The sequence below is a fragment of the Mesoplodon bidens genome (genome assembly GCF_964165515.1).
Source record: "Mesoplodon bidens genome assembly, chromosome: 5".
In the NCBI taxonomy this organism is placed as follows: Eukaryota; Metazoa; Chordata; class Mammalia; order Artiodactyla; family Ziphiidae; genus Mesoplodon; species Mesoplodon bidens.
Window position 1 is genome coordinate 2,340,613 of NC_138161.1, and position 20,625 is coordinate 2,361,237.

Sequence of the window (20,625 nt, forward strand, 5' to 3'; positions counted from 1 at the left end):
GGCGGGAGGTGGAGGGCATGGAAGCACATGCAGCACCCAGCCCGCAGGCCTCACTTGCCCCAAATCCCGAGCAGCAGGGGTGGCCCTGGGCCTAGTGCCAACCAGAGGCTCGGGGACAGCAACCACTCTCCCCACAGAGACACTGCCGCTCCCCATTGGTCCTCCTGCCCTGAAACTAGAGGCTCCAGAGTGAGGACGGAAGCCCCCCACCAGGGAGGGCAGAGGGTGGGGTGCCGCAGTGTCCTGTGCCCGACGCCGCCTCAGCTGCCTTCCAGTGGTCAGGGGACTGGTCACTCACATCCCGTGAAGGCACCTGGAATCACTGATGTATCTCCTGTCCTCTTCTGGGGCACGGCTGCGTTCTAACATTACGCTTCGGAAGCTGTGAGCCGAGTGTGGCCTCAGTGATGGAGCTCCCTTGGAGACTTGCTGAGATCCACACACTTGCTGGGTGTGATGCACGCCCACTTCTGTGAATGTTCCGTGTCTGAGAACCATGTGTCTCTTCTGGGCCATGTTGTTGTGGTGGGTACAGAATCACACACCCGCCATAGACTGTGTGTACATATATGCGCATATTACACATCATTTACTCTACCAATATACATATATATTACACATATTGTACCTAAAGAAACATATTGCACACGACTTACACATAAACACGTGTGTGTAAATTATGCATAATATATATGTATAATATATAATATGTATTTATAGATAAATACACGCATAATATGTAGGTAAACATACACCACACAGAATGACCTCAGTCCTGTTGACTGCGTTATTCAAATTCCGCCCTATTTTTCTTTTGCTCCTTGATTCCTTGATTTCTGAGAGAAAAGTCTCAAACATTACTGTGAATTTGCCCATTTCTCCGTGAATTTCTATCAATTTTGCATTATATATTTAAAAAGGTATTGTTCTAGGTGGATAGCAGTTCACAAAAGTGCTACCTTCTTAAAGGACTTATACCTTTTCCCACTCAAATATTCCCCTTTGTCCTTAAAAGGACAAACTCGAGCCTTGGGTTCTGTCCTCTGCTGGACCTGTCTCCCCAGTTTTCCTTTTGAGAGTGTTTGCTAGGATGAATCCCTTGTGTTGTCATCTAGTACATGTCTCCTTTGGGTGATAGAGAAAAACATATAGAAAAGAAGAGAAATTTTTTGTTAATTTTTTATCCCAATATGACTCACAATTTGTGTGTGCCATAATTGCTGACACGTTTTGACTGGTTCCTGCCATTTTATTTCATGTGAATCATCTTCTATTGATATTTTTTCTTTCCTTGATGTGGTCGTTCCTCTTGTTTCCTCCAGTGGTTTGACATTATTCCTCTCTTTGTATCCTCTGGAGGTCACCCTGGGCCTGTGATACACTTACAGGTCTCACCGCCTGCATTTCTCTCCCAGCACTAGGCCCGGTCAGCATCTATTTCTCCCTCATGAGCAAGAGGAGACCTGCGCTGCACTTGGATTCTCTGCGTTTGTTCTTCTGCCAGCTCCCAGGGAGACCAGCTGGGGCTTCGACAAGAAGCTATCATTAAATTTCTTTTTTTTTTTTTTTCTTTTTGCGGTATGTGGGCCTCTCACTGCTGTGGCCTCTCCCGTTGCGGAGCACAGGCTCTGGACGCGCAGGCCCAGCAGCCATGGCTCACGGGCCCAGCCGCTCCGCGGCATGTGGGATCCTCCCAGACTGGGGCACGAACCCGTATCCCCTGCATCGGCAGGCGGACTCTCAACCACTGCGCCACCAGGGAGGCCCAAATTTCTTTTTATATTATGCCTCAACAGTGGCAGGACTTGGCCCTACATTTACTGGTTCCTTTGCTTGCACAGAGCTCAGTCTGTGCACGCGTGCATGTGTGTGTGTGTGTGTGTGTGTGTGTTGGACGAAATGATTCCTACGTTGAAGCCATAATCCCCATTGTGACTGTATTTGGAGGGAGGACCTCTAAGGAAGTAAGGTTAAATGAGGTCATAAGGGTGGGGCCCTGACTTGATAGAATTAGTGCCCCTATAAGAGAAGAACCAGAGCCGCCCCCCCTCCTGCACACTCCAAGGAAAGGCCACCTGAGGACACAGTTCAAGGTGGCTGTGGCCAAGCAGGGGAGAGCCCTCACCAGGAACCACCCTGCCCACACCTTGACCCCCACTCCCAGCCTCCAGAACTGTGAGAAAGTGAATGTTCCATCTGTGGTGCCTTGTTCTGCAGCCCAAGCTGACTAAGACAGTGTGTTTTGCTTTTCTGTAATTCATCCTTGAGAAATTCTTCCAGGAAGGGTGCATGAGAAGCACACCTTCCGGGTCCTTATGCTTCTAAAAGGTCTTTGTTTGGTGCCGCCACTGGAACGGTCGTTTGGCTGGATATGAGATTCGAGATGCAAAACCGAGGCCCCCACAGTGGCTGCCTGCAGGGTAGGGGCCAGTGGGGAGGCGCAAGGGGCTGGGTCCCAAGCTGGGGGCCAGAGCCGGGGTCGAGGAAATGAGGAGGGTGTGTGTGTGTGTGTGTGTGTGTGTGTGTGTGTGTGTGTGTGTGTGTGTGTGTGTGTGTGTGTGTGTGTGTGTGTGTGTGTGTGTGTGTGTGTGTGTGTGTGTGTGTGTGTGTGTGTGTGTGTGTGTGTGTGTGTGTGTGTGTGTGTGTGTGTGTGTGTGTGTGTGTGTGTGTGTGTGTGTGTGTGTGTGTGTGTGTGTGTTGGGGGGTGTTGATTGGAGGAGAAATCATGAGTTTGGACTGGAGGGGCTGCAGGCTGTCCACAGGAGACCCCCTCAGGCCCCAGGAAGCTTGGCTGTGGGCTGGGTGAGGTCCTGGTGACCCAGACACAGCACCTTGACCACTGCTTGTGTCTATAACTTTATTCGAGGGAAGCACAGAAGAGGCGGGCGAGGCTGGTGTAGGAAAGCGGATTTCATGTGGGGTTTTCACAACATTCCACGGCTCCTAATGGCCTATGAGTCGCTGATGCTGAACTGGGTGGCCCCTCAGTCCACACCTACCGCCCGCTCCTCCCGGGCTCTCAGGGTGGGGGGAGGGGGCACCATGTGCAGGAGAGCCCCCGCCCGCACAGTGCGTCTGCATCCTCCCCGCCTGGGTCCCGGGGCAGCACACAGGCAGAGACCTCTGCATCTCGGGAGGAGGCCAGAGTTTGCCTGCACCTCCTGCCCTGCTAAGGGGCTCAGCACTGACAGCCAAGGGAAATAGGTCCCACAGTGCCCCACCCCAGGCCAGGCAAGGGGCTGAGTTAGGTCACGGTGGAGGCCCTCTCGGGGTGTGGGCCTGAGGAGGCCATAGGGGAACCCCGACTCTCCAGGAAGTGCCAGCCTTGGGTGGAGACACCTCTGCTCGTGGACATGCTGCTCACAGGATGTGGCCAGGAGGGTGTCCACTGGCCGCCAGCAGGCTCGGGACAAGCAGTGTTGGCTGGTGGGGTCCCCGTGGCCATCTCAACCCTGAGGCCCTGCCTCGTGGCCGGAACCCACCTGCGCCCTGCTCAGCTCTCCTCCCAGGGCACCCCGAAGCCTCCCAGTTCAACAGCTTGGCATAAGGGGCTGCTGATCCGAGGGGGCCGTGGATGGAGCAGCTCTGCCGGCCCCTGCAGAGCTGCCCGGGCTGCGTCCCCAGGTTAGTAGTAGGCCCCGAACAAGGCGGCCACCTTCTGGAGGATGGCCTTGTGGTTGGCGTACAGTGGGATGCGCTCGTCCACCACCTGCCACCGGATGGACACCCCCGTGTCGCAGGAGTATAGGTGCTGCAAGGACAGGGGTAGATCCTGACTCCCTCCTGAGCCGGCCCTGCCCCCACCCAGACACCCCGAGACTACAGACGTCAGGGGATGACGGGGACCCCACGACCTGGCTCCCGGCCCTGCCACAGCCCTGGCCAATGGCCGCTTGCTTTATCCTTCTGCTGCACAGGCACGAATCAGAAAATGCCCACAAAGCCTTAAAAACCCTTGAAGGAGGAGAGAGAAGAGGTGCAGCCTTGTTCTGGGGTTTTCTGTCCTGCAGACACAGCCTGAGTTTTGTTCCCTGGGACTTCGTGGTCCCAGTTCTGGATTAGGGATACGTAGGACTGATCTAAGTACAGGGGACGGCAACCCCACAAAAGTGCTGGAACCAGCCTCCCCTGGGTGCGAGCCTGGAGGCCTCCAGGGTTCCTGGCCAGCCCCGACTGTGCCCCAGTCTCCTGCTGCTGCCCTCTGGCCTCTCCCGGATGCCCCCTTGGTACCGTCTGGGCACAGCTCTGACCCACGCAGCTCCCACTCTGGCCCCGGAAGCCCTCAGACCCCTCCCTGCAGACCCCGGGGCTCTCCCGAGCACTGATGCCCCTGGCCCTGGAACCCCTCAGACCCCTCCCTGCAGGCCCTGGGGCTCTCCCGATCACTGATGCCCCCGGTCCCCCCGGTCCTCAGAGCCGGAGGCCCAGCAGGCCACGTACAGAGTTCAGCCTCTTCAGCTCCACGTCGCTCTGGTCTGGAAAGTGGACGCTCACAGCCACCGTCTCGATCCAGGCGTTGTCCGTGTTCCTTGGGTCATCCACGTACCCTTTGTACACCTGGGAGGCAGCACAGGTGTGAGCTGTTTCGCCTGATGGACCCCTGAGCCCCCCAGCTTCCTCCCAGAGGAAGGGGCCCCATGCTTTCTCTGCAACCGGTCCAGGTCTGGGATGCTCTGAGCACAGCTGTCCACTGCACCCAAGCCCCGCCTGGCTCTCCCCCACCCCGTCCACCTGCCCCCAACACCTTCAGCTTGACTGACGCATCGTGGGGACCCACAGCCTCACTCATCTCCCTTCTGGTCTCTGGCCTGGTACCCAGACCTGCCTCGACTGTCCTTGGGAGGATTAAAAAGGGCCAGTGGACCTCAAAACATTATGCAAAGTGAAAGAAGCCAGACACCAAAGGCTGCACGCTGTATGATTCCACCTATAATAAATGTCCAGAACAGGCAAATCCACAGAGACAGAAAGCAGCCTCGTGGGTGCCAGGGGCTGGGGGAGGGAAGGGAGTGACTGCCAATGGGTATGGGCTTCCTTTCGGGGTGATGGGATGTTCTGGAACTAGACAGAGGTGGTGACCATGCCACGCTGTCTGTGTACTAAATGCCACTGAACTGCCCACTTCAAAATGGTTCCTTTTATGTTGTTTGGATTTTACCTCAACAAATAAAGAAGTTTATTTTTACAAAGCAGAGAAAAGAGAGATGGCAGTGCTCCCTGTGGGGCTGCATGGGACAAGCCGTGTGAAACTGCTTGGTTTGTAGGTCAAAACCGTAAATATCAGCCATTGCCTATTTCATCCTGAGATGCCACAGAGACAGAACCAGCAACGACTCAGATGCCCACTTGGAGGACTGTTTAAATAAATCATGGCACAAAATATTATGTGGTCCTGAAAAAGAGCGAGGTGGATTCAAAAATGTGGACCTAAAAGTATGGCCTTTGAAAATTAACTGAAAAGAGAGTTATGTCTTTGTGCCCAGATGTGCTCAGGGCAAGAGGGAGTGTGGGCCGGACGCCAGGCGTGCCCCGGCCCCAGGGCGGCAGAGGCCGTAGCCCCCCAACTTGATCTCGGGAGGAGCAAACCCAGACAGAGAGAGAAGGCGAGGGGCCCAGAGCCGCGGCCACGTGGGTCCCTCCAGGAGGCTCCCCAGCTCCATGCAGCCCACCCTGCAGCTGTCACGACCCGCACCTCGGGGCCCCAGACGCACAGGTGCAAGCAGAGCAGGAAGATCACCTCACCTCCATGCCCTGCGTCAGCAGGTTCTCGAAGGAAGGCCAGAACTCTCTCCGGAGGACCTGCTTCAGCTTCCGGGGCAGCGTCTCTCCGGGTTCCTGGGAGCCCTAAGCAGAGAGGGAGCAAGGGGCGGGTCAGCACGGCTGTCTGGGGACCTGCTTCCTCTGGCCACCTGCCCAGCGTGGGCAGCAGGCCAGCCCCCTGGAGCCACAGGCGGACGAGTGTCTGACAGCAGCTGCCTCGGGGCTGGAGTGACACTGCCCAGAGCCTAGAGTCCACGTCAGCCCGCGGGGCAGGAGGGTGGCACAGCCTTTGAGGCGCGCAGGGCACTGTAGGGGAGCCAGCCCCCTGACCTCCACCACCCTGAGCGCCAGCCGGGCTGTGTCTTGTCTGTGTGCATCCCTGTCCCCGTCTCCAGCCTGTGCTCTAGCACACCAGGCTCCCGGCCACTCCCGACGCCCCAGACACGGGCCTGCACCCGCACTCCCCTCCCCATCCATCTAGGGGACCCTCTCAGTCCACGTCATGTCCATCCTCATAGGCCCTGGACACGCTCTAGCCCCTCGCTGGCTGCGGTGGCGGGGACCATCAGATGCCCCTCAGTACCTCTCTCGGGGACACAGGGACACAGCTCAGAAGATGCCCGTCGGCAGGAGAGACCGAAGTGCCAGAGGGGGAGGCTGAATGGTGCCGGGGAACCCGCGGGAGGAGAGGGCCGGGCCTGGGCTCAGAGCCGTGCTCCCTCAGCTAGAGGGCACAGGGGCTATGGCTGCAAGAACGGGAGCCGCCCAGGGCCCTGGAATCCTGGTTGGGGTCTGAAGACCCTCAGTGGCACCTCTGCCCCACAGACACCCACTAACTTTCTGTCGCAGCAGAGCAGCTGCTGGGCCACTGGGTGGATGGTGGGGAAACCCGACGGCCTCTTGCTGAGCTGGGCGAATCACGGACTCCCGGGTGCAGGCTCAGAGGAGGGGACCCCGGACAGAGCTGCACCCAGAGACCAGCCGGGGGTCTGGGGGGGCGACACGGTCCTCCTGCAAGGGTCAGCCTACTCCAACCCCAGAGCAGTGACAGGGTCGTGGGGGGCAGAGGGCAGATTGGCGGGTCAGAATCTGAGCGGTTGGGCCCGCTTGGACAGGACAGGCCCAGGGCCTTCCACACCCCAATTCTGTCACAAGGCCTCTGGGGTGCGCGCTGGCCTTCGGTCCTGCAAGGAGCTGCCGCCCTTGAGCTGAGGGCCTGTGCACCCCCATCCCCAGCCCCAGGCTCAGCTCGGGCCCCAGGGCTAGGGGCAGGTGCGCGCCTGAGACACCCACCTGGGAGCCGCGTCTGACCCCAACCCCTGAGCTCTGCAGGGAGACCCAGTCTAGCCTCCGAGGCAGCCCCAGCCCTGAGCCTGGTGCCCCCCGGGATGCAGTATGTGCTCAATTAGCGCTTCCACTCCGAAAAGCACCTGAACCCCTTTTCACAACCGCAAAACAAGGTACTAGGAGGGAGAATTCCCTCTGAAAGGCCAGGACCGGCCTTTGTCATTCAGAACCAAGGACAGAGTCTGAGCTGTCCAGGGCAGCGACCACAGGTGGGTGGTGTTCCTTCGGTGGGTGGGACAAAGGCACGCAGGGCCCCGGGCCCCGGGCCGGCGGGCGTGGGCTCACCCCGGGCAGCACCCAGTGCTCGGAGAGGCAGCGCTTCACCACCAGCACCTCCAGCACCTTCTTTATGCCCTTCCGACAGATGGCGCCGTCCTGGTTCCGCCTCCAGCTGCAGGAGGGATGGTCCGAGGTCAGTCCCTCCCCCGCTGCGGGGGAGGCCAAGGCACCCCCCCCCACTCCTGAGCGCCTGCTCCAGGGGCACAGAGATAGTAACCATCGCTCCCATAACTGCTGGTCTGACTAGAACGGGTAGGCCTTTGGGGAGAAGATTTTTCTATCAAAAGCCTTAAAGAAGCATGTGCCCTGGACCCGGCCCTTCCACCTCTGTGACTCTTTGGAAATGACGGGTAGATTGATATGGATTTTCACTTTGTCTGCGTAGTGAGCCCTGGCCCTGGCTTTGTCCCTCCCCCAAGGGGCCTCTGAGGGAGGGGGACCCACAGGGAAGTGAGGGCAGCCTGGGGGCATAGACGCTCCTGCCCTGTGTTTTGGGGCACGCCCGCGCTTATCCAGGCCACTACGGGGTAGGGCGCGTGGCGCACGCTGTGTGCTCATCGGGGCTACTCACCGGGTGATCACGGGCTGCAGTGTGTGGTTGGGGCCAAAGCAGCTGAGGTCCCCGCGCCCGCGCAGCCCTGTGCGGCCCATGGGGTTCCTGGGCGGACAGGGGTCTGCTCAGCCTGCCGCCTGCAGCTGGAGAGCCAGGCCGGGGCAGCAAGCGGGGCCTCTGATGGGGCACATGCCAGTTCCGCCCATACCTGCCCTGGCCCAGGATGGATGGGAGCAGGAAGGAGGCCACCGTATGGAGCCCTGACGCGGACCCCCAAGGCCCATGGGCCCCTTGACCGGTATGGCCGACTCCGCATCACCCACTGGGGCTGTCCACCCCGAATCCTGTCCCTGGGGGACTCCAAGGCTTCAGGTCACCTTGGCTGAGTTGGAAAGGAAAGGGGTCTCCTTGGGAGCAGAAGCCCAGCCCCACTGCAGACCCCCCCGAGCGTGCCTGACCGACCATCGTGCTGCGTCCGAGGGCCTCGGCCGGCCTGTGAGCTGGCACCCGACGGTCCCCCTGCCCCGCCGTGACACTCTGTCCTGCTCTCGTCCTGAGCACCACGTCCCCCTAGTCCCCTCCCATCGGGGCTGGAGACGCTCCTGGTCATGTCTGTTCTCCTGCCCCACCCGTCTCCCAGCACCTCCTTCCACAGCCTCTGTTCCCTGTTCCAGAACCTTCCCCAGAGGCCCAGCACACACCTCCTCCCCCGGTGCCCTCAACGACCGCCCGCCCCGTGGAGCCCCCGTCCTGGCCGTCCGCAGTCCCCCTGCAGGTGCTGACTGCTCCTTCCTCAGCCTCCGCCCTGCGGTGCTGCTTCCCCAGCAAACCCCAGCAGAGGAGGCCCTCGGATCCCCAAACCCCAGGCTGGCACACAGTAGGCGTCCGCTAAGTGCCTGCTGGGCCTGACGCCATGGGTCACCTGACATCTTTATGTTGATTCTTCACCTGTACAGTGGGGCTCAGTGCCCGTCCCTACAGAGCTCAGACCTGGAAACACCTCTGTCCCCTACACGTAACCCCAGGGGCCCTTTAACAGCTCCCCCCCTTCATGATCAGTGCAGCTGGCAGCCGGGCGGTCCACGTTTTACCCCATTTCCACACCACAGGAACGGAAGCCGTAAAGGTGACATCGGGGGACGAGGGCGCAGCGCCCAGGCCAGCGGGGCCAGCCCACGAAGGAAACGCCTTATCTGGATGTTTCTTTTCTTCCGTACTTTGTTTTTATCAGAAAAACGCCCACTTTGCCGGAGAGGAAACCTGACCCCAGAAGGAAACCCCAGAGGCCGCGGAGGAGGGCCAGGCTGCACTCACAGAGGGAGCCCGTCCTGCACAGCGTAGACCCCATGGAAGCTGCGCCTATCCAGGCATCCATCCACCGCGTTGTAGTTGATCCTGGACAGAGGCTCCAGGGCGCTGGGAGCGAGAGGAGAGGTCGCGTCCCCGACAAAGACGGCGGGATGCAGAGTGGCTGCGGTGACCCCTTAGGGGGTCCACCACGAGAATTCCCCGGCCACAGCCCTCCCAGCATGGCCCCAGCCCCCAGAGAGGATGGGCCACCCGTCCAGGCGGGAAGCAGGGCACTCACTCCCCCACAGGGTCCACCAGGTCCTTGTTCTTCCTGTCGGCCGTGTAGAAGGGCGGGTTGTAGATAAGGAACTCCGTCTGCACGACACAGGGGCTCCCCTCAGTCGGTCACCACCCCAGGTCAGCTGGCACCCAGGACGGCTGACCTCAGAGCCCAAGACCCTGGGACGGCCCAAAGGGCCTGGGAGCCCGAGCTCAGCAGACCTGAGGACGCACACACCCGGCCCAGCCCCCAGGATGGGGCATGAGGGGCTAGGCTGGGCTCTAGAGGAGAGAAGGGGTCCCACTGGCAGAGACTGGGGAAGAGTAACAGCCTGGAATGTTCCAAGGAAAACCAGAGAGAAGACCAGGGGGGCACCCACATGCCTCAACCATCTCTCCCTCTCTCTCTCCACCTCCGGCCTCCCCGGCACTCAGAAACAGGGCGGGGACCGTTCACTGGGGACAGGGGGTCGGACAAGCAGGGCAGTCGGCTGTGTGTGGATGGAGGCCCACCAGCGTCCTGGCTCAAACCCCAGCTCTACCCCCTCTGGCCACATGGACCGCGTGCCTCCGTTTTCTCATCTGTTGTCATGACCCTGTGAGGCCGCAGTGGGCTCATCCAGCCCAGGGGGCTGGACTGCTCCCCCCGAGGACACCGCGGCAGAACAGGCACTCACCTCCCAGGGGACCTTCTCGTTGGGCACTGGGAAACGCTGGACGGGGCAGTTGGGGTAGAGGAGGTGCCGGGCATCCACGTGGTAGGCATCGCCCGGGTCCTCCACTTTCAGCCCACCGTCCAGCTCAGGGTCCCGCCCCACCGAGGCCTTCTGGGGTGCTGGGAATGGGAACAGCCCCACGGAGCTGTGGGCAAAGCTGGGCCCGGACTCGGGTGCCAGGCGCACAGGACAGGGCCACCCTCTATGGTCCTTTCCCCCAAACTTCTGGGCTGCCTCTGCCTCCCCAAGCCCGGATTGAATGCCAGCCCCAAAGACGGTACCCTCCCCAGGGCCCCCAGCACTGCGGCCCAGGAGGACAGCGACCTGGGGTCAGGCAACCACCACCTTGGACAGCTCCCAGCAGGGCTCTCAGTAATTAGCTGGACACACAGGCCCTTACAGAAGCTTGTCCAGCTGAGGAGAGCACACTGCTCCTTCGGGGCCAGCAACACCCCAGGAGGGTTACTCATGCCCATTTCTTGGCCGACTGCAAAGTTAGGAACAAAGACTTGCTTTCTGTCACCCAGTCGACGTGACTGGGTCTCGGGTATCTGCTGGAGCTGCCCCCACTTTGTAGCTTGATGCACAGGAGGAGGATGGGGCTGTGGGCCAGGCGACCTCTGGGAGTCCCCAGCATGGTCAAGCGGGGGACTTGGCCACACTCTGTACATGTCTCTGTGGGGTGGGCCATGCTCCCCGAGGCACTGGGCATGCTGCCTCTCCTCCCCACGGACCCCCGGACGCAAAAGAGCACAGGTGGTAGAGACCAGCAGCTGGTACAGCCCTCCACTCACCCAGGGTGGGGATGCCCTCCTCCGAGCCAAAGCCGCTGTCCCTCAGGGCTTTCACGATCCAGTGCAGTGCTCTGGCCGTCTGGGCCACCTGGAAGGCACATCCCAGACAAGATTTGGTCAACACCTGCCCCCACATGGAATGCCCAGCTCCCACCCACCCTGTTCCCGTGTCGCAAGGCACAGGCCTTGGGGCCAGAGCACCCAGAGTGAGGAGGGGAACCCAGGGCAGGCCCACGGGGTTGGGGGGCACAGGGTCAAGGCCCAGCAGGAGAGGCACGGAGGGGCGGGGACCTGGCCTCTGCCTGGTCCACCCCTCCTCGTCCTGGAGTCCCAAGGCCTCCCTGACCGAAGCCCCTGCATCCACCTCCTTCACTGTGCCTACTGAACTACATTGTGACAATGAACCTTTATGTCTGTGCCTCCCCCTGACTGGGAATCCTCAAGGATGAGATAATGCCTGCCACCCCAACATTCTCAAGGCCAGCTCTGTACAGGCACGGAGGAGGCGCACAGGAAACGTGGGATGGATGGATGGATGGATAGATGGATGGACAGTTAAATGGATAGATGAATGGATGAATGACTGGATGGATGGATGACTGAATGGACTGGATGCATGAATGGATGGATGAATAGATGGATGGATGAATGACTGGAAGGATGGATGGATGGATGAGTGAATGGATGGATGGATGGATAGATGGAAGGACAGATGAGTGGGTGGATGGATGGATGGATGGATGGATGGATGGATGGATGGATAGAATGATGGATGGATGGATGGATGGATAGATGGAAGGACAGATGAGTGGGTGGATGGATGGATGGATGGGCGGGCAGATGGATGGATGGAAGAATGGATGGATGGATGGATAGATGGATGGATGATGGATAGATGGATGGATGGATGGATGGATGGATGGATAGATGGATGGATGAACTAATACACATTACTGTCCCTCAGCATCACTCATGCACCCGAGCCCAGCTGGCCTATGAGGCAATGACTCTTGGATGTGAGGCCACTCAGGGCTGCCCAGCTGATGGGGGGGCTGTCAGTGGACATTGAGGGGGTAGGGGCGGGGGGAGGCTGCTCTCCTGTTGCCTACTGGCCACCGCTCTCTCATCTGGAGCTGCTCTGAGACATCCACATGCTGCTTTCTGATGTTGCCCCTCAGTCCAGTTGTCCACACGGACATCCATACGCATCCTTGCTGGCCCCATGGCCTCCCTCCTTCCCAGCATAGCTGGCAGCCTGAGAAAGCAGCCAAGGGCTGTCAGTAATTTCCACGGCCTCCGCCCAGGTTCCAGATGCAGAGTCTGGAGATAGCGGCTGTCTCAGAGGACAGTTCCAAGGAGGCCAGGGGAAGGTCAAGAGTTTGTTCCCTCAGACCAGCCCCTGATGTGGCCGCCACACAGTGCGGTGTGGCAGAGCTCAGGCAGGGGAGCGTTTGGTGGAATTCTCTGGAGGACGGAGAAGGTGCCCCTGCCAGTTGGGAGCAATGGCCCCGATGTCACTGCCCCCTTCTCCTGGTTGGTTTCCCAGTATGCGCGCTCTCAAAGCCACCACACCACAGAGCGACCTTCCAGTCCATCGGAGCTGTGCCCAGAAACAGAGGTCCCAGCCCAGAACCCACCTGCTCCTCTAGGGAGGCCAGTCTCTGCTCCATGGAGCTCGACTGCTTCAGATGTGCCATTTCCAGCAGGTCCACCATGGTGTCCACCCTGCAAGAGGACACAGCTGAGCCCCGCAGGCCAGCCAGGGGCGGGATGTGAAGGAAGCCTGGTGCCTCTTTGCAGGTGGGTGGCCTATCAGATCCAGCAGCCCAGGCTCTGGTGGCCTTAATTTCACGCATCTTCCTCTTAATTTGAAGGTATTTATACCATACGTTTCCATATAGAATGAGCACCGCCTAGTGGCCCAAGGGGACGATCTCTCAGCCAACGGATGCCCCGGCTCACAGGGCTGCCCCAACAGCCTCGGGCTTTGGGTGGGGGGAGGCACGGCTGGGCAAGAGGCGCAGGTGTGCAGACGCGCACACGCCTGGGTCCTTGCCTCGATTTGCCACGAGTTCCACAGCCAAGTCACAATGGGGAAAGCTACCGCTGGGCGCCACTGGGGACTTTGGAAGGAGGAGGACGCAGCACCATTGTCTGGGGAATGTTTCTTTGGTTTCTGTCTTCTTTTGCTACAACATAGGAATTGCACCCAATGTGGCCTCTGTTTTTATACGAAAATTACTTCCAAACGCTCTCGTCTTTTGCGTGTGGGGTTCCTGAACTCTCTTCCCCCCCACCGGCGCCGCGTGTGCTGTGTGACAAAGAGGAAACGTGTCAGGAGCCCCGAGGGCCCCGCCCTGGTCCCGTACTTGTCGCTGATGTCCTGGATCTTCTGCTCTGGCCTCTGCTTCTGCTGGATCTGCTGGTCCTGCAGGTAGTTCTCCTTCAGGTAGATCTCCCAGGACAGGAGGGCCGCCTCCTCGTTCTTCTCTAGCTTGTTCTCTGTCGGCGGAGGGGAGCCTCTGACCCACTCAGGGCCCCGCAGGGAGGGGCCGAGACCTTGAGGGGCCGGAGGAGCCAGTCCGCACCCGCCCCCAGTGGGCTGGTGGGAAGTCGGTGGCCTGAGCGGTCTGCATGCCCACCGAGCTTCCAGAACTCTCCAAGGAGCTGCGGCCCCCACCCCACCCCGTCTGTGCCCCAGACGCAGCTCTGGGATGAGGGGCCGGCAGCTTACTGAGCTGCTTGTGTCGCTTGGTGGGGACCTTCAGGATGACCCTCTTGATGAAGAGATGCAGGTGGTTGAGGAGGATGAAGGGGGGCGGTGCGGGGGGCCTGCCCTGGTACTCCTCGATCAGGTCATGGCGCTGGAACTTCCAGATCTGGTCCGTGCGCTCCTGGACCTGCTGGAACGTGTAGCTGCAGGGGGCAGGGAGCACTGGTTACAGGGGAACACGGGCCACCCAAACACAGCTACCAAAACACCCGTGTCACTGCCCGGCGTGTCTGCCATGATGGCCCATAAAGAGCATACACACCACCCAGGGGGGCAACTCCAGATGCAGGAAAAGGCAGCTGAACTGCCAGCCTCAGAATTCTGAGCTTCCTGGGAGCCAAGGGGAGAAGGAAGAAAGAAGACCTAGATTTTAGGTTCTACAAACCTCGCTAGAGGGTAAAACAGAGCTGCATGTGTTGGGAGATGGACAGTGTCCTGCACTGGACTCTAAGAGGGGCTCGTCCCTTGAATCTGACAAACAGAAGGGACGGTGTCCTCAACAGGCCGACACGTTTATTCTCTGCAACATGTGTGTCTTGTGGATGGACTTCAACTGACCCGAATCCTTGCCAGAGAGAGGCCCTTGGAAGGAGGGAGGGAGGCCAGGCAGGGCCAAGATGCAGCCCCTGCCCGCCGGCCTTCTGGCCTCTCTGTCTCTATCACAGCCCAGCACAGGTCAGGGTCTCCCACTGTTCAGAACACATGGTAAATCAGAAAGTGGTGACCTCATCACACTAGCTGATGAAAGGGAAGAGAAATGGTGCCCAAACCAGGAATTCAGGGATTTTCACCAGGGTCACCAAGGGTCCCAGGGGCCCTTCTGCAGAGGCCGGGAGGGGCGCTGAGGGGTTGGCGATGCCCTGAGCCATGGAAAACAAATACAGGTCATCCTGCATCGTCCGATTTTCAATAAGTGTGACACGCACCTCCACATCCAGAGCCGGCCTCAGCCAGGTCGCTGCCCCGCAGCCCCTCCCTCCAGGGTGGGAGGAGCGAGACGTCCATGTGCCCCAGCCCGCAGCCTCCAGGCACATGGCCCGTGCGCTGGTCCCACAGCAGCAGTGCCTTGGATGGACTCAGCGGTGACCAGAGCGCGTGGCCGCGCACGGTCAACCTGGGCTGAGCCAGGTCCCAGGTCCCGGGCTCCGCCCCGTCCGCACCCCATGGGGATGGGGGGAGGGCAAGGGGTGTGTACCCGGCTAGGCCGGCGCAGGGCACTCACTTGAACATGGCGATGAGGAGGTTGAGCAGCAAGATGTTGGTGAAGAGCAGGTAGAGGCAAAGCAGGATGACCGTCAGCCACTCGGGGAAGGCGGGCTCCCGCCGCGTCGCGTCGACCTCGGGGCACTTGGGCTTGTAGGGGTCGGTGCCGTTGGGGCTGCACTGGTCCAGGTTGAAGTTCACGCCTGCATCGGGAGTGAGGGGGCAGGTGAACCAGGAAAGCCAAGTGGAAGCACAAGGGTCCTCGGGCGATGACCCCGCAGACCTGGACACCCACACATCTGGGTGACCTCAGCTGTCGGGTCAGGCGTGAGGGCAGCCCAAAGAGGGGCACCCATCTACACCCAAGCATCCTCGTGGGCAGGAAGTGCGGCTGCCAAGGGAAGCCCAGGAGCCAGACCTGTACTCCAGGTGGGCACGTGCCCCTGTCCAGATCCAAACATCCCACCAGGGCACTTTCTGGGCCCCAGGCGGGGGCAGCACCAGGAGGGGCTGTGTCATCATAAGACACAGATTCCAACCCTGGGGAGCAAAATGCATTGGGAAAGAATTCAAAGAGAAAATTAACAGCCATCAGAAAGAGAAGGGAGACACGAGAAAGGAAAAACGCTACAGAGGCAGCATTCCTGTATGTGGAACGAGTTATTACAAAACAAAATATAGCCCCACAATTGCAGAAAAGTAAAGGATACTATTTATGCTTTATTATAATATTTGTAATATACTATTACAAAACATAAATATATATTCCATTTGTGCATTTAAAAACCTCTGAGAAAATATACTAAGTTAATAGTGGTTAACTCTGGGAGGTAGGATTATGAACATTCTTCTTTATATTTAACTTGAATTAAAAATTTTTTTAGCAATGAGTATGCACTGTTCTGTAATCAAATATAGTTTTGAAAGTGCTACTAACCTTCTAAGATAGAAACTCATTATAATAGCTAGAAATACCTATATTTTTTTTAAAAAAGAGATCAAATCAATAAAATAACCTTCCATTTTAGTAAAGTAAACCCAGAGCAAGCAGAAGGAAGGTAATAATAAAGAGAAGAATGCAAATAAATGAAATAGAGAATTCAAAAACAATAAAGAAAATCAACAAAACCAAAATCTGGTTCTTGGAAAAGATTAACAGAATTACAACCTTTTGGCTAGACTGATCCAGGAAAAAAAGAAAGACTCAAATGACTAAATCATAGCTGAAAGACAGGACATTGCAACCAGCCTTACAAAAACAGAAAAAACTATAAGGAAATACTACAAAAAATTGTATGCTAACAAATTAGATAACTTATAAAAAATGGAAAAATTCCTAGAAAGACAAAAACTATCAAAAGTGACTGAAAAAGAAGTAGAAAATATAAATAGACCTATAACAAGTAAAGATATTGAATCTGTAATTTTAAGACTTCACACAAAGAAAAGTCCAGGCCTAGATGGCTTCTCTGGTGAATTCTACCAAATATTTAAAGAATAATTAAGACCAATCCTTTATAAGCTTTTCCAAAATATAAAAGAGGAGGGACTACTTTCTAAGTGATTCTATGAGGCCAGTATTGCTCTCATACCAAAACCAGACAAAAACATTACAAGAAAAGAAAACTACAGACCAACACCCTTTAAGAATATAGATGCAAAAATCCTCAACAAAAGGCTAGCAAACTGAATCCTGCAACATATAAAAAGATTTATACACCATGACTAAGTGAAATATACCCCAGGAATGCAAAGTTCGTTTAACATCTGAAGATCAATTAATATAATATGCCATATTAATAATATAAAGAAAATAAATGAACATATGAACATTTCAATTGATGCAGGAAAAGCATCTGACAAACCTAACACCCTTTCACAATACAAACACTCAAGAAACTAGGAATAGAGGGGAACTTCGTCAACCTGATGAAGGATATTTACAAAAACCCCATAGCTCACATTGTACTTAGTAGTGAAAGACTGAAAGCTTTCCCCTAAGATCAGGGACAAGATAAAGACATTTGTTCTTGATACGTTTCAACACTGTACCAGAGGTTCTAACCAGGATAATTAGGCAGGAAAAAGAATAAAAGACATCCAGACTGGAAAGGAACAAGTAAAAGTATCTCTATTTGCAGATGACATGATCATAGCAAATCTCCAAAAAATGCACTTAAAAACTATTAGAACTAATAAAGAAGTTCAACAAGGTTTCAGGATACAAGTTCAATATACAAAATATAGTGTATTTCTATACACAAGCAGTAAACAATCCAATTAATAAAACAATTCTACTTACAACAGCATGAAAAAGAATAAAACACTTAGGAATAAATTTAACAAAAGAAGTACAACTTATACACTGAAAAATAAAAAAATATTATGGAGAGAAATGAAAGATCTAAATAAGTGGAAGACATCACATGTTTACAGTCAAAATCCTAGATGCTCTTTTTGGAAAAATTGATAAGATGACCCCAAAATTCATGTGGACCCAAGGACCCAGAGGCCAAAACAATCCTGAAAAAAGAACAAAGTTGAAAGACTCACGCCCTGATTTTAAAACTTACTGCAAAGCTATACTAGCCAGGACTGTGGTATTGGCACAAGGGTAGACACATAGATCAGTGGAATAGAACTGAGAGCCTAGAGATAAACGCTTTCCTTCATGGTCAATTGATTTTTGACAAGGGTGCCAAGACAATTCAATGGGGAAAGAACAGTCTTTTCAACAAAGGGTGCTGGAACTACTGAATGCTTGCTGTAAAAGAATGACTCTTACATTGCATACAAAATTAATCTAAATAGATCAAAGGCCAAGAGTAGGTGCTAAAGCTCTAACACTTTTAGAATAACACCATAGGCATAAGTCTTCCTGACCTTGGCTTGGGCAGCGTGTTCTTAGATATGACACCAAAAGCACAAATGATCAAAGAGATTGACAAGGTGAGCTTCGACAAAACTGAAAAATTTTGTGTTTCAAAGGACAACATAAAGAAAGTGAAAAGACAACCCACAGGATGGCGAATATACTTGCACAGCATACATATGATAAGGGACTGGTAACCATATGTAAGGAACTCTTACAACTCGATGAAAAGACCAATACCCACTTGAAAAATGGGCAAAGGACAGAAACCGATATTTTTCCAAAGAAGATGGCTCGGTAATCACGTGAGGAGATGCTCAACAGCATTGGCCATCAGGGAAGTGCAAATCAAACCACAGTGAGATACACTTCCTGCCCAGCAGGGTGGCTAGAATCAAAAAAGACAGATAATAACAAGTGTTGGTGAGAATGTGGAGAGATTGGAACCTCATACATTGCTGGTGCAGCTGCTGTGGGAAACAGTTTGGCAGCTTCTCAAAAAGTTAAACACAGAATTACCATGTGACCCAGCCATTCCACTCCCAGGTATACATCCAAAAGAAACGACAACGTGTCCACACAAAAATTTATAGAAAACATTAGTCATAAAAGCCAAAAAGTAGAAACAACTCAAATGTTCACCAGCTTATGGATGGATAAACAGAACATGGCAAATCCATCCAATGGAATGTTATTTGGCAACAAAAAGGAAGTCAATGCTGACACGGACCCACTATACGCACGACTCCTGAAAACATTATGCTAAGAAAAAGAAGCAAGACGCAGTATTATGTGTCAAACATTTGTTCAGTTATACTCACGCATGTGTGGTTTTATTAGGTCATGGTAAAATGTACATCATGCGCTGACTATAAAAATTAAACCTTAAAAAAAAAAAGAAGCAAGACACAAGAGACTATGTATTGCGTGATCCACTTTATATGAAATGTCCAGAAAATGCAAGTGCTATAGAGACAGAAAGCCCATTAGAGGTCACCTACGGTTGAGGGGAAGGGGGAAGGGGGGGGACTACTAATGGGCACGGGGTGTCTCTTTGGGGTGATGCCAATGTTCTAAAATTAGATTCTGTAAATATACGAAAAACCACTGCAGCGGACACTTGATACCACTGAGCTTTACGGTAATGCGAATTAAATCTTAATGAAGCTGTTCAAGAGAACAAACTCAGTACACAGAGACTGTTCTCTGTGTCCAGAGAAGGAGGACTTATTTCTGACTGCAGTGGGAGGAACACAGGGAACAGGGCAGCATTTAATGCTGGGGGGGTGGGGGTCAGCTGATGCCTCAGGGCCCCATCTCCCCGAAGCTGTGAGGTACGGCTCAGGCTCTGCCAGCTGGCGCCCTCCCTGCTCAGCTGGACCCAGCGTGTACCTGTCTCTTTCGGCCACAGGCACTGCAGGAGCCACGGCCCCCGGGCCCTCCCTCCCCCACTTCTGTGAGCTTGCAGGACCCCTGCTGGGCTGGCCCCTCCTTTCCCAAGGCTGTCAGGGCCCATCGTACCGTCGATGTAGGCCGGGATCTGCCCGAAGATGGTGAGATACGAGTGGTAGACGACCCCCCGGAAGATCCACTCCACCCGCCTCTCATTGTGGATGAGGATGGCCTGCTTGGCCACCCCGAAGGACACGACCCACACGGCCAACAGGAAGAGGAAAAAGAAGACATCCTTCATCTGCGGGGACAGGGAGACACCAGGCTGCAGCCCCACACCCGCACCGCCCACAGGTGGGCTCCTGTGTGCCCTGCAGCGGAGGGGGACTCCATCGACGCCCACGGCATGGACGCCTAGAGCCAGGAGCTCCGGGGGAACAGCCCTGGGGCTGCCCCAACACCCCAAATGTGTGCTGGGCACCCCCCTGAAGTGCAGGAAGGGTCCAACGTGACCATGACCAGGAGGGGAGTGATAGGAGCCGTAACCGGGATCAGGAATGAGCTGTGGAGATCAGGCAAGGCTGCCTGGAGGAGGCAACATACAGGCAAAGACCTGAGATGGGCGTGCCCGGGGGTGGGAGCCCAAGGGGCAAGGCAGGGACTGGGGATCTAACGGGGTGTGCTGAAGCCCTGGGGCGCCTCACTTGCAACTGACATCAGAGGCCCCTCATCCCCTTACCATCCGCTTCACGATGATGATCTTGGGCCCCAGCGTCTTGCTGATGGTGAAAATGTGCATCAGCCGCAAGCAGAACATGATGAAGTCCAGGGACAGGATGATGCGCCCGGGGTACAGCAGCGAGGGGATGAGCCTGGCTGGGCAGAAGCAGGGGCCTCAGCTGGCCGCCCCAGGGCCTGGGCCCAGCCTCCTGTGCACCTGCCCCAGTCCAGGGGCAACCCCGGGACCCCAAAGTACTAAAGCTGGGTGTGAGCTCAGGGGCAGAGCCTCCAGGAGAGTCCAGAAGCCCAACGGGAACCAGAAGGCTGGGCTGGGCAGTCTCGCCTGGTGGAGAAAGCGGGTCATGGCACGGCAGACACGCGCAGCCTTGACGGGCAGTGGAGAGGTCCGAGCCCCAGGCTGGGATGCAGGCGCACACACCCGGCAGCTACCCGCAGTGACAGAGCCCCGAGTCTCCACCCTGGTTCCCTCACTGTCCCCGGGCGGGGGCAGGGCACCCTCGGGACAGATGCGTCCAGAGAGGAGCTGAGCCCCGCGGGGGGGGGCCCTGGCCTGTGGCCTCATCCAGAGCCAGCCCTGTGGGGCGGCTGCCTCAGACGGGATGGACGGGATGGGCACCACACGGGGA

The 20,625-nt window shown here is 56.1% G+C and overlaps 1 protein-coding gene across 7 annotated transcripts in view; it reads right to left on the reverse strand.

Annotated features, from left to right (window-relative positions):
* Window positions 1-2,900: 2,900 nt before the first annotated feature.
* Window positions 2,901-20,625, reverse strand: part of TRPM2 (transient receptor potential cation channel subfamily M member 2) — a 50,683-nt gene continuing 32,958 nt past the window's right edge. For 5 of the 7 annotated variants that reach the window (XM_081234949.1, XM_081234948.1, XM_081234947.1 and 2 more), the window contains 15 exons: window positions 19,998-20,130; window positions 19,388-19,559; window positions 15,014-15,197; window positions 13,753-13,934; window positions 13,388-13,520; window positions 12,656-12,743; window positions 11,019-11,106; window positions 10,186-10,343; window positions 9,528-9,604; window positions 9,254-9,355; window positions 7,958-8,044; window positions 7,393-7,498; window positions 5,743-5,844; window positions 4,441-4,557; window positions 2,901-3,751 (listed from right to left, as the gene is read on the reverse strand). In XM_081234949.1, the coding sequence (XP_081091075.1) occupies window positions 3,626-3,751; window positions 4,441-4,557; window positions 5,743-5,844; window positions 7,393-7,498; window positions 7,958-8,044; window positions 9,254-9,355; window positions 9,528-9,604; window positions 10,186-10,343; window positions 11,019-11,106; window positions 12,656-12,743; window positions 13,388-13,520; window positions 13,753-13,934; window positions 15,014-15,197; window positions 19,388-19,559; window positions 19,998-20,130 (1,855 nt within the window). In that variant the 3' untranslated portion in view covers window positions 2,901-3,625. The other 2 variants (XM_081234952.1, XM_081234953.1) reach the window with 2 other exon arrangements.